The sequence below is a fragment of the Piliocolobus tephrosceles genome, chromosome 8 (genome assembly GCF_002776525.5).
Source record: "Piliocolobus tephrosceles isolate RC106 chromosome 8, ASM277652v3, whole genome shotgun sequence".
Taxonomy (NCBI): domain Eukaryota; kingdom Metazoa; phylum Chordata; class Mammalia; order Primates; family Cercopithecidae; genus Piliocolobus; species Piliocolobus tephrosceles.
Genome location: NC_045441.1, coordinates 37,044,615 through 37,060,449, shown reverse-complemented (window position 1 = coordinate 37,060,449; position 15,835 = coordinate 37,044,615). Strand labels below are relative to the sequence as shown.

At 40.2% G+C, this 15,835-nt stretch overlaps 1 protein-coding gene across 1 annotated transcript in view; it reads right to left on the bottom strand.

The window, feature by feature from the left end:
- Positions 1–15,835, bottom strand: part of ABCA13 (ATP binding cassette subfamily A member 13) — a 514,497-nt gene that overhangs the window by 29,809 nt on the left and 468,853 nt on the right. Inside the window, 1 exon segment of the mRNA XM_023226480.1 lies at positions 1,357–1,449. Within this exon segment, the coding sequence (XP_023082248.1) occupies positions 1,357–1,449 (93 nt within the window).

Sequence of the window (15,835 nt, the reverse complement as noted above, 5' to 3'; positions counted from 1 at the left end):
GGTGTGAGCCACCTTACTTGGCCACAAATTATTTTTTAAATTTTATTAAGTTTGATGTTTCCGTGAATAACCCACAAGCCATTTCTCGTTTAAGATAGTCCTACAGTTCATATCCACTAACAATTCATGCTCAACCCATATATCACATTATTGGAACCAAAACTCGGAAGTAGGCACAGATTTTCCAGTATGTAGAATGCAACAGCTAGAGAAAACCTATCCCCATGTGCTTCATCCTACTGGCTCTTGCAGCAAACTTTTGTAAACATAAATCACACATAAATCACCCAACAATCAGGAATGGGTTATAAAACTTTATGTAGGCATTCATAAAGGTTGGAGAGCATGAAATACTATTTTTTTTGATGATACCTATTAAAGATGGGCAGAGTACATACCAAGAATAGTTTCTAGTAGGGGCATCTGACCAGTGGTTGACCCGAAGCAGCAAACAACTGTGAGGTTGACTGTTCCAGCAGTGCCTAACTCTAAAAATGGACACTCACCCCCTACTATGTCATCTCAATCCTGAGCATCAGCTATTTTCTCCATAAGTTAAAAGTATTTAAAATTTACATATGACTATTTACCAAATCTCTGCTTGAGAATCCTAACCTTAAAAACACTGAATAAATGAAAATAAGAGATTTATCAACATAAATGAATAAATTATTCTACATAAGAATGACAGGCTAAACAAATTGAAAGGAAATTGGACATGTATTTAGGCAACTTTAATTTTTTTTAATGTTATACCAGGATGTAGCAATGCCCTCACAAATTGATAACAAAATCATTAAGATTCCAAAAAGGAAATAAAGAGAATACATGAAGGGAATTAACCAGGAAGAAATATAAAGGATCAGTGAGCACAGGAAAGAAGTCTTTAGTCTTTCATAATCCAAATGGAAAGCAACCATAACAACCCTCTCTAACCCTTATACATTGATGGTCTTTTTTCAGACTTTGATTCACTGCAGATGAGGGACATCTCAGTACAGCCTTTTCATAAGGCATTTTGTGTGTAAAGAGGACATTTTGTGTCCCGTGGTAATCTTGACTCTGCAATCTTATTCTCACCCCTACCAATGTCACTACAGTGAGGGAGCAATGTCCTTCTGGGAAGAGAAAAACAAAATGTCTCCCTTACAGGGAGACCGCTAAACTCTGTGTTTGGGAGTTGCTGTGTCTTTGACTAACTAGCCACAGTATTTTGTCCCCCAGAGCCTTCATCTCCTATTTTATGCCAGCAGGTAATCGGAACATACTTGCCTCTAAGGCATCTCCAGTCATAACCCTGCATCGTGCTATTGATTTCATAGTAAAGATTTAAGCAAAAGGAGAACTTCAACTCACCTATTTTTGATGTGCTGAGGAGAACCAAGACATCTGAAGCTGCCGTTGACCATTATGGCCAGTCTTGTGCAAAGAGCCTCACACTCCTCCATGCTGCGAGGAAGGGAAAGAGACAAAAATGAGCCATTTCCTGAAGAGGGGAGGCTCGAGTCAAACTTTTCAAAACAGAAATGAGACAAGATACCATTAGGGCACATTACTTAATTTTTTATACAGAAATCTCATGTTAACCAAATAAAAAACTTTTAAAAACAATAAGGTTTTATTTAGACAGCCAATTTTACAATTAACAAAAAATCAATATTTTCTTATACCAGGAAGATCAGCTATAAAATATATAGAAGAGAAGCATTTAGCAATAGTACAAAATTACAAAGTAAGAATAATCTTAACAAAGCAATGTGAATGTTTTAGGAAAAGAAACAAGAAAGCCTAACTAATAGGCACAAATAAAATCTGGAATCAATGGAAGGAGGCATGGAAGAAAAGAAAAGAATGGATATTTTGAAAATGGAAAAACCGCTATAATATGAAAATTAGTGCAATATAAAATATTATTAATATGTTAGTGTAGATATCAAATATTACCTTAAGTGTAAACATAAAACAGAAGTAAATTAATTATATGTAAAATATAAATCAGTTCTATCTTAATGTAGTGTATAATATAGAATATAATACCATAAATAACATTTTAATGTGTAGCTATAATTTAAATTATATTTTGACATTTCAATTCAAAATGTTACAAAACTGGTAATCTATAATTATGGTATTATAATAACGAAAAATATTATAATACAGATATGGTAAATCTAATCAAAATTTTACATTTATCACTCCCATGAGAAAATTTTAAAATAATTATGAAGTATATCGTTAAAATTACTTAGTGAAAGGAAGAAAAATAATGAAAGAGGAATCATGAAAGAAGACTTGCTCCAGAAAACATAAATATTTTCTATATAACTAAAATAATTGCAATTTGGTAATACACTAAAGAATTACAAGGCAGATGTCATTAGAATAAAATAAGAGAGCCACAAACAAGATGTTACCATCTTATATACATAATGATTTGAATATGAGAAGATATTTTCTAAGCAGAAAAGCAATGGAAGAAGCTATTAAGGGGTTTGTAGTCTTTGTGCCTTAACACAGCAAACTAGCATTTAAAACATTCCAGTCAGGCATGGTGGCTCATGCCTGTAATCCCAGTACTTTGGGAGGCCGAGGTGGGTGGATCACCTGAGGTCAGGAGTTCGAGACCAGCCTGGCCAACATAGTGAAACCCTATCTCTACTAAAAGTACGGAAATTTAGCTGGGCATGGTGGGGAGCACCTGTAATCCCAGCTACTCAAGAGGCTGAGGCAGGAGAATGGCTTGAACCCGGGAGGTGGAGGTTGCAGTGAGCCAAGATTGTGCCACTGCACTCCAGCCTGGGTGAGAAGAGCCAGTATCTGTCTCAAAAAAAAAAAAAAGAAAAAAATTCCAGTAGACATACTGGGTAGAGGTTGATATATACTCATATATGAGTCCTTTATAGTAAAAATATAATAATAAACAAAATAAAATAATAAAATAATGATATAATTATTATATTATTATTTAAACAAAATAATAAAACAACATAATAAAACAAGTAATAAAACAAAATAATATAACATATAATTTTATTTATAACAAAATAATAAAAATATAATAGAGAAAAAAGGGTAAATAACATGTAGAGACCATTCAAAGAACTACTCATGGGTAATAAACATACCAACAAATTATAAAATATAAACCATTAAATCAATTTATTTTAAAGCTATTTTCTTGCTGGAAAAGTGTTCATGTGTGCTTTTGTGTATTGTAGAGAAAAATGAGGGGTTTTTATTTCCAATCATCACTTCAAAAACAATGAGTTCTCAAAGAAAAATAATGCCCAGAAAGTTAAGGCCATTTTCCCAGTAATGTTAAATATGTCATCTCATATATTGCTGTTGGGAGTAAAAACTGGCATAACTTTTTGAACATAATTTGGCAATAATTCCTTTCCTAAGAACTTAACCTAGAAAACACTGAAAATATAAATGCATGTAACAACTTATTTATAATAGTAAGCATCTGGAAACAGGTAAATATTTCACCGTAGGACAATATATCACTCATATAAGTAAGAGTTCATCCATGTGTTAGCTATTAAAATGAGGTTCACCAAAGTCAATTAATCATATGGAGAAAAGTTCATAATATAGCAATGGTAAAATGACAATGTGTATTCAGAGAATTGCACAAGTATGTTAAAAAACTTCCTAGGAAGAAAAACACACAAAAAAGTATGACTGTCAATATCTCAAAAATGAAATTAATGATGGATTTTCTTTATTTATTTTACCATTTTGCATTATCTAAATACTCTACAGGAAGTATATGTTATTCATATTATTGGAGTACAGTCATAAAGCAGTCTTCTAGGTGGGTTAATGAGCATTCAGATAAAGACATTTCTCAGCCTTCCATGCACCTCAATGTGGACATGCAACAAACTCAAGTCAATGAGTGTACAGTTTCTGGGTCATGTTGAAATACAGCAAGCCACTTGACCTGGATTTTGTTTTTCTCCACTTCCCTTGAGCTAGGATGTAGACACGGTGCTGATGAGTCGACATCAACCATGATGATTGTAGTGGTGGCATGGTGGAAAGAACCCAAGGCCTTGGTTGGCCTGATGATGCACAGCCCACTGACATGAATTAAGCAAGAGGAAAAAATATGTCTTGTCTGGGCCACTGTAAGTTGAGGTCTCTTTGTTATAGTTGCTTAGCATGAAGTCCAAGAAATACATGTCATAAATTTTCCAAATATGCCTTATATATTTTCCTGTACAAACACATATTTCTTTAATTTCAATTTAAAAGTAATCATCTTACAGGCACACTGTAGGTACTCTAATTAAAGAGGTAGTGTTGGGAGCAAGCCCCCCAAAATCTGGCCATAAACTGGTCCCAAAACTGGCCATAAATAAAATCTCTGCAGCACTGTGATATGTCCATAATGGCCCTAACACCCAAGCTGGAAGGTTGTGGGTTTGCAGGAATGAGGGCAAGGAACACCTGGCCCGCCCAGGGCAGAAAACCGCTTAAAGGCATTCTTACGCCACAAACAAAAGCATGAGTGATCTGTGTCTTAAGGGCGTGTTCCCACTGCAATTAATTCTGCCCATCCCTTCCTTTCCCATAAGGGATATCTTTAGTTAATTTAATATCTATAGAAACAATGCTAAAGACTGGTTTGCTGTTAATAAATATGTGGGTAAATCTCTGTTTGGGGCTCTCAGCTCTGAAGGCTGTAAGACCCGTTGTTTCCCACTCCACACCTCTATATTTCTGTGTGTGTGTCTTTAATTCCTCTAGCGCCCCTGGTTTCAGGTCTCCCTGATGGAGCTGGTCTTGGCAAGTGGTGTCTATTCATGGGGGCTCCAATCCAGGTTGAAGGGTCGCCGGAGCGACAGCTGGAACGGAAAACTAGCTGGGGGACACCCGAGTACTCTTAAAGCAATCCCTAAGAAGGGGAGCTCGGAAGCGTCAGGGTAACAATGGGGCAAGTTTGGGGTCTGGTTTGTTTCACCTTGGAACTTATTCACACGGATGACGAGGAGGAAGGAGAATATGGCAAAGTAACAGAAGAGGTTAGAGAGCATGTTTATTTGCCAGCTAAAGCTAAAGCAGCAAAGGAAGAAGTTCATCCCTACCCTTCTGCACCCCCTCCTTATTATTTTGAAGAAAATATCCCTCCAGATCTTTCTTTTCTGGAGGACACTGGGTGAAAAGTAGTTGCCCTGGTGACTGTTCCAGCAGCGCCTCGAGTGATGGCTCTTAGTTCTATTCAGGCAGGAATTCAGCAAGCTAGACAAGAGGGTGATTTAGAGGCGTAGCAGTTCCCTGTTAGAATACACCCCCAGGATCAAGAGGGAAATATTATAGCTACATTTGAGCCTTTTCCTTTTAAATTACTCAAAGAATTAAAACAAGCTATAAATGAGTATGGACCAGGTTCTCCTTTTGTAATGGGACTGTTAAAGAATGTTACTTTTCCAGTCGGATTGTTCCTACTGACTGGGACGCTCTTACTCGAGCTTGTCTAACTCCTGCTCAGTTTAAAACTTACAATTTAAAACTTGGTGGGCAGATAAAGTTTCCATTCAGGCTGCTCGCAATGTCCAGGCCCAAGCTCAAATTAATATAACTGCAGACCAACTTTTGGGGGTTGGTGGCTGGACTGGTTTAGATGCACAACTGGTCATGCAGGATGATGCCACAGAACAGCTTAGAGGAGTGTGCATTAGCGTTTGGGAAAAAATCACTTCAGGTGGGGAAAATTACCCTTTCTTTAGTGCTGCAAAACAGGGACCCAGAGAACCGTACGTTGATTTTATAGCTCAGTTACAGGAGTCTCTTGAAAAGATGATTGCAGATTCGGCTGCTCGGGATATAGTGTTGCAGTTATTAGCTTTCAACAATGCTAATCCCGATTGCCAGGCTGCTCTGTTACCTATCAGAGGGAAAGCACATTTAGTTGATTATATCAAGGCCTGTGATGGTATCAGAGGTAATCTGCATAAAGGAAGGTCTACTTTGTTGGCACAGGCAATGTCAGGACTGAGAGCGGATAAAAGAAATACTCCATTTCCTGGAGCTTGTTTTAACTGTGGGAAGCATGGTCACACTAAAAAAGAATGTAGAAAAAATCAGCGAGTTAGGCCACCAGATGGGGGAAAAAAGAAAACTGTTGAGCCTGAAATATGTCCAAAATGTAAAAAAGGAAACACTGGGCTAGTGAGTGTCACTCTTAAGTTTGATAAAGATGGAAATTCAATTTCAGGAAATGCCATGAGGGGCTTGTCCCGGGCCTGGTTCTAAACTAGTGCATTTCCAGCTCAGGCCATTCCCTCACCCCTGTACAATGTCTGTCCCCTGCCACAGTCAGTACTGCCTCAGTAGATTTATGCTGCACAAAAACTGTGAGCCTTCTGCCTGGGAACCCCTGCAAAAGGTCCCAACAAGAGTCTGTGGACCCTTGCCAGCAGGGACAATAGGATTACTTTTAGGAAGGTCTAGTGTAAGTTTAAAAGGCATACAAATACATACAGGAGTCATCGATTCAGATTATAATGGGGAAATTCAAATTGTTGTATCTACTTCTGTTCCCTGGAAAGCAGAGTCAGGAGAGCGCATAGCACAGCTCCTGATCGTGCCATATGTGGGAATGGGAAAAAGTGAAATTAAACGAATAGGAGGATTTGGAAGCACAAATAAACAAGGCAAAGCAACTTATTGGGTAAATCAAATTACTGATAAACATCCTACCTGTGAAATAACTATTCAAAGAAAAAAATTTGCAAGGTTTGAAAGAACTGCTGTAAGCGGAAAAACAAAGTTCCCGCCAAAGATTAGAAAAAAATTTTTGATGGTGGCCATTGTTAAGCCTCCAGAACCTATACCTTTAAAATGGTTAACAAATAAGCCAATTTGGATAGAACAATGACTGCTAAGTAAAGAAAAACTGGAGGCTTTAGAGAAATTAGTTACTGAACAATTAGAAAATGGGCACATAGCTCCAACATTTTCCCTTTGGAATTCTCCAGTTTTTGTAATTAAGAAAAAATCAGGAAAATAGAGAATGTTAACTGACTTAAGAGCCATCAATTCAGTTATACAACTTACGAGAGCATTATGGCCAGAATTGCCTTCTCCTGCTATAATTCCAAAAAACTGGCCTTTAATAGTCATAGATTTAAAAGACAGTTTCTTTACTATCACTTTAGCTGAGCAAGACTGTGAATGGTTTGCATTTACAGTTCCTGCAGTAAACAACCTGCAGCCTGCTAAACATTATCATTGGAAAGTGTTGCCACAGGGAATGTTAAACAGTTCAACTATTTGCCAGACGTATGTGGGGCAAGCAATTGAACCTACTCGTAAAAAATTTTCACAGTGTTACATTATTCACTATACGGATGATATACTTTGTGCTGCCCCCACTCGAGAAATATTACTTCAATGTTATGATCACTTGCAAAATTCGATTTCTCGCACGGGTTTAATTATAGCTCCTGACAAAATTCAGATTACTACTCCTTACTCCTACTTGGGGACCTTAGTAAATGACACTACCATTGTGCACAGAAAGCAACCACACATAGGGATAAATTAAGAACATTAAATGACTTTCAAAAATTACTAGGGGATATTAATTGGATAAGACCTGCTCTAGGCATTCCTACCTATGCCAAGAGTAATTTGTTTTCTATCCTTAGAGGAAATCCTAGTCTCACTAGCCCTTGGCAATTAACAAAGGAGGCAGAGGCAGAGTTATAGCTGATTGAGAAGCAAGTCCATAAAGCTTGGATAAATAGAATAGATCCAGAGAAACTTTAGATTTGCTAATTTTTTCAACTCAGCATTCACCTACTGGTGTTATTGCACAAGAACAGGACTTAGTAGAGTGGCTTTTTCTTCCACATACTAATTCACGGACTCTAACTCTGTATTTAGATCAAATCACTACTATGATAGGGATTGGGAGAACTCGGATTGCTAAATTACATGGGTATGATCCTGGAAAAATTATTGTCCCTCTCACGAAGGCACAAATACAGCAAGCTTTATGAATAGTCTTACTTGGCAAACCCATTTAGCTGACTTTGTGAGTATTCTCCATAATCATTTTCCTAAAATGAAGCTGTTTACCCCCCAGTTGCAGCCATGTCAAGACTGACGCTGAGGAGGACCCCAACTGTCAGGAGCAACACCCGTCGAACACAGCCACCCACCTGGGGACAGATCAAGAAGCTGTCTCAGATGGCAGAAGAAAACCTGAGGAAAGCGGGACAACCAGTCACAATCAATAATTTAATGGTAGCTATGATAGCGGTGATCACCACTGCCGTGAGTATTCCTTCAACAAGGGCTGATGATAATGCCTGGATGCAATCACTGTATGACAGAGTTACACATGCTTTCTGATCTCAGTATTTACCACAATAATCTCTCCTATAATTAAGGCATACCGCCCTTAAAAACGTATTTTATAAACAGGATTGGACCCAGTTCGAAAAAATGAACATATGTGTTTAGGAAGATTGCTTTGCAGAACAGGCAGAGGTGCTGCACAACGATTCCTATGGAATCATTATTAATTGGCCCCCTAAGGGGATGTTTAGCTTGAATTGCACCTCTCAGTCTGTGTGCCACGGCCACATTACGGTCAGATGATCTGAACAAAATGGTCAGATGGTAGAAATGATGAGAAGCACGGCAAAAGTTCCTATTATCTGGAACCACGGCAGTATAGTGGCACCTCAACCTCAAATGATATGGCCCACTCTAGGAGCTTAACATAAGGATTTGTGGATCAAAATTTGGGAAAGAATAAAAAAGCATCTAGAGGGACACTCTACAAACTTGTCTTTGGATATTGCAAAATTAAAAGAACAAATATTTCAAGCATCCCAGGCACACCTGACCTTCATGCCACGAACTGGAGTACTTGAAGGAGCTGCAGACAGATTAGCAGCTAGTAACCCATTAAAAATGGATAAAACACTTGGAAGCTCTGTGATTTCAATGAGGATTGTGCTTTTAATCCATGTTGTTTGTATTTGTATAGTCAGCAGATGCGGATTCTGACTCCTGCGAGAAGTAGCTCACTGTGACAAAGCTGCCCTTGCTTTTATCTCTTTGCAAATCAAAGAAGGAGACATGTTGGGAACAAGCCTCCCAAAATCTGGACATAAACTGGCCCCCAAACTGGTCATAAATAAAATCTCTGTGGCATTGTGATATGTCCATAATGGCCCTAACACCCAAGCTGGAAGGTTGTGGGTTTACAGGACTGAGGGTAAGGAACACCTGGCCAGCCCAGGGTGGAAAACCGCTTAAAGGCATTCTTAAGCCACAAGCAAAAGCATGAGTGAGTGATCTGTGTCTAAAGGGCATGTTCCTGCTGCAATTAATTCCGCCCATCCCTTCGTTTCCCATAAGGGATATTTTTAGTTAATTTAGTATCCATAGAAACAATGCTAATGACTGGTTTGCTGTTAATAAATATGTGCGTAAATCTCTGTTTGGGGCTTTCAGCTCTGAAGGCTGTGAGACCCCTGATTTCCCACTTCACACCTCTATATTTCTGTGTGTGTGTCTTTAATTCCTCTAGCACCACTGGGTTCGGGTCTCCCTGATGGAGCTGGTCTTGGCAAGGTAGAATATGAAGTCACTTATATACTAGTTTCTTAAACATAGTTCAGACAAGTGGAGGTCTAACATGGTATGTGTTTGTGTCACCACCGAAATCTCCTATCGGATTGTGATCACCTGTGTTGGAGGAGAGGCCTGGCGGGAGGTAACTGGATCATGGTGGCATATTTTCTCCTTGCCGTTCGTTCTCATGATGGTAAGTTCTCACGAGATCTGTTTGTGTAAAAGTGTGTAGCACCTCCCCTTTCACTCTCTTCCTCCTGCTCTGGCCATGTAAGACATGCCCGCTGCCCCTTTGCCTTCTGCCATGATTGTAAGTTTCCCGAGACCTCCCCAGCCATGCTTCCTGTACAGCCTGTGGAACTGTGAGCCTGTTAAACTTCTTTTCTCTATGGCAATGTGAAAACAAACTAATACAGAAAATTTGTACAGACAGAGGGGCATTGCAATAAAAATACCTGAAAATGTGAAAGCAGCTTTGGAACTGGATAATGGGCAGAGGCTAGAACAGCTTGGAGGGCTCAGAAGAAGACAGGAAAATAAGTGAGTTTGGAACTTCCTAGAGGCTTGTTAAATAGTTGTGACCAAAATGCTGATAGTGATACAGACATTAAGTAAGTCCAGGGTGAGGAGAACTCAGATAGAGATGAGTAACTTATTGGAAACTGGAGCACAGTTCACTTTTGTTATGCATGAGCAAAGAGATGACCTGAAATTAAAATTTTTATTTAAAAGGGAAACAGAGGATAGAAGTTTGGAAAATTTGCAGCCTGACAATGTGGTAGAAAAAAAAAAAAACATTTTCTGAGGAGGGATGGCTGAAGAAATTTGCATAAGTAAAGAAGAGCTGAACGTTAATAACCAAGACAATAGGAAAAATGCCTCAAAAGCATGTCAGAGACCTTCTAGGCAGCGCTTTGCATCACAGGCCTGGAAGCCTAGGAGGGAAGAAATTGTGGGCTGGGCCCAGGGCCCCACTGCCCTGGACACTGCTCACTGTGTTGCAGCTGCTCCAGCTCCAGCCATGGCTAAATTGTCCCAGATAGATCCCAGGCTACTGGTCCAGAGAGTGCAAGTAGTAAGCCTTGGTGGCTTCCATGTGGCGGTAAGCCTGCGGATGCACAGAGGGCAAGAGTTGAGGCTTAGGAACCTGCACCTAGATTTCAGAGGTTGTATGGAAACACCTGGATGTCCAAACAGAAGTCTACTGCATAGATGTGGCCTTCGTGGAAAACCTCTACTAGGGCAGTGTAGAAGAGAAATGTGGGACTGGAGCACCCACACAGAGTCCCCACTGGGATACTGCCTAGTAGAACCATGAGAAGAGGGCTACCACTCTCCAAACTGCAGAATGGTACATCCACTGACAGCTTGCACTGAGCTCCTGGAAAGGCCACAGGCACTCAATGCCAGTCCTTGAAAGCAGCCGAGGGCACCTGCTAAGCCTGCAGAACCACAGGTGCAGAGCTGTTTAAGGTCTTGCAATCCACCCCTCGCTTCAGTGTGTGTGGTCTGGATGTGAGACATGGAATCAAAGGAGATTATTTTGGAGCTTTAAAATTTAATGACTACTCTGCTGGGTTTTGAACTTGCTCAGGGCCTGTAGCCTCTCTCCTTTAGCTGATTTCTTCCTTTTTGTTCAGGTGTATTTGCCCAATGTCTGTACTCTCATTGTATCTTGGAAGTAACTAATTTGTTTTTTATTGTACAGGCTCATGCAGAAGGGCCTTGCCTTTTCTCAGACGAAACTCTGGACTGTGGACTTTTGAGTTCATGCTGAAATGAGTTAAGAAATGGGGGAATTTTGAGAAGGGATGATTGTGTTTTGCAATGTGGGAAAGACATGAGATATGGGAGAGGCCAGTTACAAAATAATATGGTTTAGATTTGTGTCCCTGCCCAAATATCATGTCAAATTGTAATCCCCAATGTTGGTGGAAGGGCCTGGTCGGAGATTATTTGATCATGGGGCAAGTTTCCCCATAGTGAGTGAGTTCTCATGAGATCTGGTTGTTAACAAATGCGTAGCACCTTCCCCTTGACTCTCTTTCTCCTTCTCTGGTCAAGTAAGATGTGCCAGCTTCAAAAAATAGCTTCAAAAAATAAACACAACATTTCCTGTATGGCTGTATAATCTAATTAGTACAGAAATATGGCTAGGTAATGCAGAGATTTCAGGAGTTATATCAGAATTCATGATGTTGGATGTGTGAGAAAAAAGTAGTGTTGGTCATTCTTTATTATACTGATTTCAACTCCCTTAGTAAGAAAAGTAGTATACAAGGTTCTTATCCTCAGTTTCCTACTCCACACTTTACCAAGATTCCCTGGGGTAAGGAACCAGAAGAGGCAATGATAAATGAACTCAAAGTTAAGGGAAAAATGTCCAATACAGAGACTTTTTTTCAACAAAGGCTGCCATTTTAGAATCACAGAATAAATCATAAGCTTCCCCACTCTTCATTAACAATGAGTAATTTTTATCTTTGTACTGCATGGACATGGACAGATTTATGGAAATGAATATATATATATATTTAATGTGAAACCAAATGAATAGGAGGATATAAAAGAGAAATTTCAATGATATGCAGTCTTTCTGAGAACAATCTACAATAATTATATGAGAAATAAATGAAATTTTTATCGTGACACCACTTTACCCAATCTTAGAACTTCTGCATGAACAGTAAGGCTCATGTCCTCATGCCAGCAAACAAATGCCAGCAAAACAAATACAAAAATGTAGAGAGTTTCTAGAATTGGCAAAATAAAATGATAATTTTAAGCAAACATGTGTATGCATTATGATAAAGTAGAAGATTTATCAAATTTAATTCATTTTAACGTAAAATTTTATTTTCTGAAGTGAAATACAAGAAAAACAACAACAAAAAATCCCAGGGTAGGACTTCCAACTAGGGTCAAATGAAGAAACTGGTAAATTGTTTTCTCAAAAAGCAATGATGAATCTAGACAAAATTAACAAAAATAGCCATTTCAAAATTCTGAAAATTGAACAAAAAGGTATAGCACAATCTAAGAGCACTTTAGCTGATAAACTGCTAAACTTAGGGTAAGAAGACTGATAATCAGTGGCATTCCAGCCATAGGCTCCTCCCCGCTCTCCCCAGTTTCGTCAACATGCAACTACTGGCAGGAAGGGCAGACCATGAGGATTAGTAGCTCAGCCCTAGCTGAAGAGGGTGCAAACGATTTGGACCACTGGGTAATGCCCAGGTCCAGTGACACTGTTGATATACCTGATTATTTTGGAACCAAGCAAACAGAAAAAGCCAATACCTCCAGTATCTGGCCTCCACTAGACTGGAATTGCGTGGATGTAGCATGCATATAGCTGTGGCTGCATGTATGTGCAGCTGAGATTGGAGAGGGCCCAGGCCAACCACATGTTCTTTGTCAACCCAGAGGCTGTCCACATGCCCATAGGAGAGACACAAAAGGAGCCAGTAAACTTAGGCTAACATGAAAATAGCCTGAACTTGGAATTTCTTCACTATCCACACACAGATACATTTGCAAAGAAAAAACCTTGTTGGTCTGAGGTGGCTGAGCACAACTGGTGCCCAGTCACTCACTAGCAACTAACCTATGCATAAACAGAGTGATTCCTATGAGCCGGTCTTAAAAAATGTGAAGAAATTTTAAAAAACGAGAACAAATGTAAAAAAAAACAAACTGACTGGGCATGGTGGCTTATGCCTGTAGTCCCAGAACTTTGGGGAGCTGAGGTGGGAGGATCATCTGAGGTCAGGAGTTCAAGACCAGCCTGACCAACATAGTGAAACCCTGTCTCTACTAAAAATACAAAAATTAGCTGGGCATGGTGGTGAGCGCCTATAATCCCAGCTACTTGGGAGGCTAAGGCAGGAGAATCACTTGAACCCACAAGGCAGATGTTGCAGTGATCTGAGATTGCACTGTTGTACTCCAGCCTGGGTGACAGAGTGAGATGGTCCAAAAATAAAAATAAAAAATGAAAAATGAGTAGAGGAATCGGTAGCCACTCACCAAAGGAGAAAGAGTTTTCATAGATTTATCTCAGGCAACTAAGACACAAACACAAAATAAACAAATAAACTTTTAAAAAATTGGCAACAATAGCCACCATAGGGGAGGGAGAATCAGAATCCAGACCTGCTATAATGATCTAAAATGTACAGTTTTCAATAAAAATCTATAAGTCATGCAAAGAAATAAGAAAGTTTCTCCCCATAATTGGGGAGGAAAAAGCAGTCAAAAGAAATTGTTTATAAGTGTTCTCAGATGCTAGATTTAGAAGAAAAAATTTAAATGCAGCTATTATAAACATCATCAAAGAACTAATGAAAACCAACTTTAAAGAATTAAAGAGAGAGCTGGCAAGATAGCTAAATAGGAACAGCTCCAGTCTGCAGCTCCCAGAGAGATTGACGTAGAAGGCGGGTGATTTCTGCATTTCCAACTGAGGTGCCTAGTTCATCTCACTGGGACTGGTTGGACAGTGGGTGCAGCCCATGGAGGGCCAGCTGAAGCAAGGTGGTGAGTTGCCTCAGCCTTGGAAATGCAAGGGGTCGGGGGACTTCCCTTTCCTACCCAAAGGAAGCTGTGAGAGACTATACTGGGAGGAATGGTGCACTCCAGCCCAGATACTGCACTTTTCCCATGATCTTTGCAACCAGCAGACCAGGAGATTTCCTCCAGTGCCTGGCACCTGGCTCAGTGGGTCCCACCCCCCACCGAACCCAGCAAACTAAGATCCACGGGCTTGAAATTCTTGCTGCTAGCACAGCAGTCTGAGGTGGACCTGAGACACTCAAGCTTGGTTAGGGGAGGGGTGTCCACCATTGCTGAGGCTTGAGTAGGCAGTTTTACCCTCAAAGTGTAAACAAAGCATTCATGAAGTTCAAACTGAGTGGAACCCACCGCAGCTCAGCAAAGCTGAGTGTCTTTCTAGATTTCTCCTCTCTGGGCAGGGAATCTCTGAAAAACAGGCAGCAGCCTCTGTCAGGCACTTACAGATAAAACCCCCATCTACCTGGGACAGAGAACCTAGGGGAAGGGGTGGCTGGGGGTGCAGCTTCAGCAGTCTTAAACATCCCTGTCTGACAGCTCTGAAGAGAGCAGCAGTGCTCCCAGCACAGTATTCGAGTTCCGATAAGGGACAGACTGCCTCCTCAGGTGGGTCCCTGACCCCCGTGTATCCTAACTGGGAGACACCTCCCAGTAGGGGCCAACAGACACCTTATATAGGAGAGCTCTCACTGGCATTTAGCAGGTGACCCTCTGGGATGAAGCTTCCAGAGGAAAGAACAGGCAGCAATCTTTGCTGTTTTGTAGCCTTCGCCGGTGACACCCAGGCAACCAGGGTCTAGAGCAGATCTCCAGCAAACTCTGGCAGACCTGCAGCAGAAGAGCCTGACTCTTGGAAAACTAACAAACAGAAAGGAATAGTATCAACATCAACAAAAAGCATGTCCACTCAGAGACCACATCCAAAGGTCACCAACATCAAAGACCAAAGGTAGATAAATCCATGAAGATGGGGAGAAATCAGAGCAAAAAGGCTGAAAATTCCAAAAACCAGAATGCCTCTTATCCGCCAAAGGATCACAACTCCTTGCCAGCAAGGGAACAGAACTGGATGGAGAATAAGTCTGATGAACTGACAGAAGTAGGCTTCGGAAGTTGGGTAATCACAAACTCCTACAAGCTAAAGGAGTATGTTCTAGCCCAATGCAAGGAAGCTAAGAACCTTGAAAAAAGGCTAGACGAATTGCTAACTAAAATAACCAGTGTAGAGAAGAATATAGACGATCTGATGGAGCTGAAAAACACAGCAAGAGAACTTCATGAAGCATACACAAGTATCAGTAGCCGGATCAATCAAGCAGAAGAAAGGATATCAGAGACTGAAGATCAACTCAGTGAAACAAAGCAAGAAGACAAGATTAGAGAAAAAGAGTGAAAAGAAACAAAGAAAGCCTCCACAAAATATGGGACTATGTGAAAAGACCAAATCTACATTTGATTGGTGTACCTGAAAGTGATTGGGAGAATGGAACCAAGTTGGGAAACACTCTTCAGGATATTATCCAGGAGAACTTCCACAACCTAGCAAGGCAGGCCAACATTCAAATTCAGGAAATAGAGAGACCACCACAAAGATATACCTCAAGAAGACCAAACCAAGACACATAATCGTCAGATTCACCAAGGCTGAAATGAAGGAAAA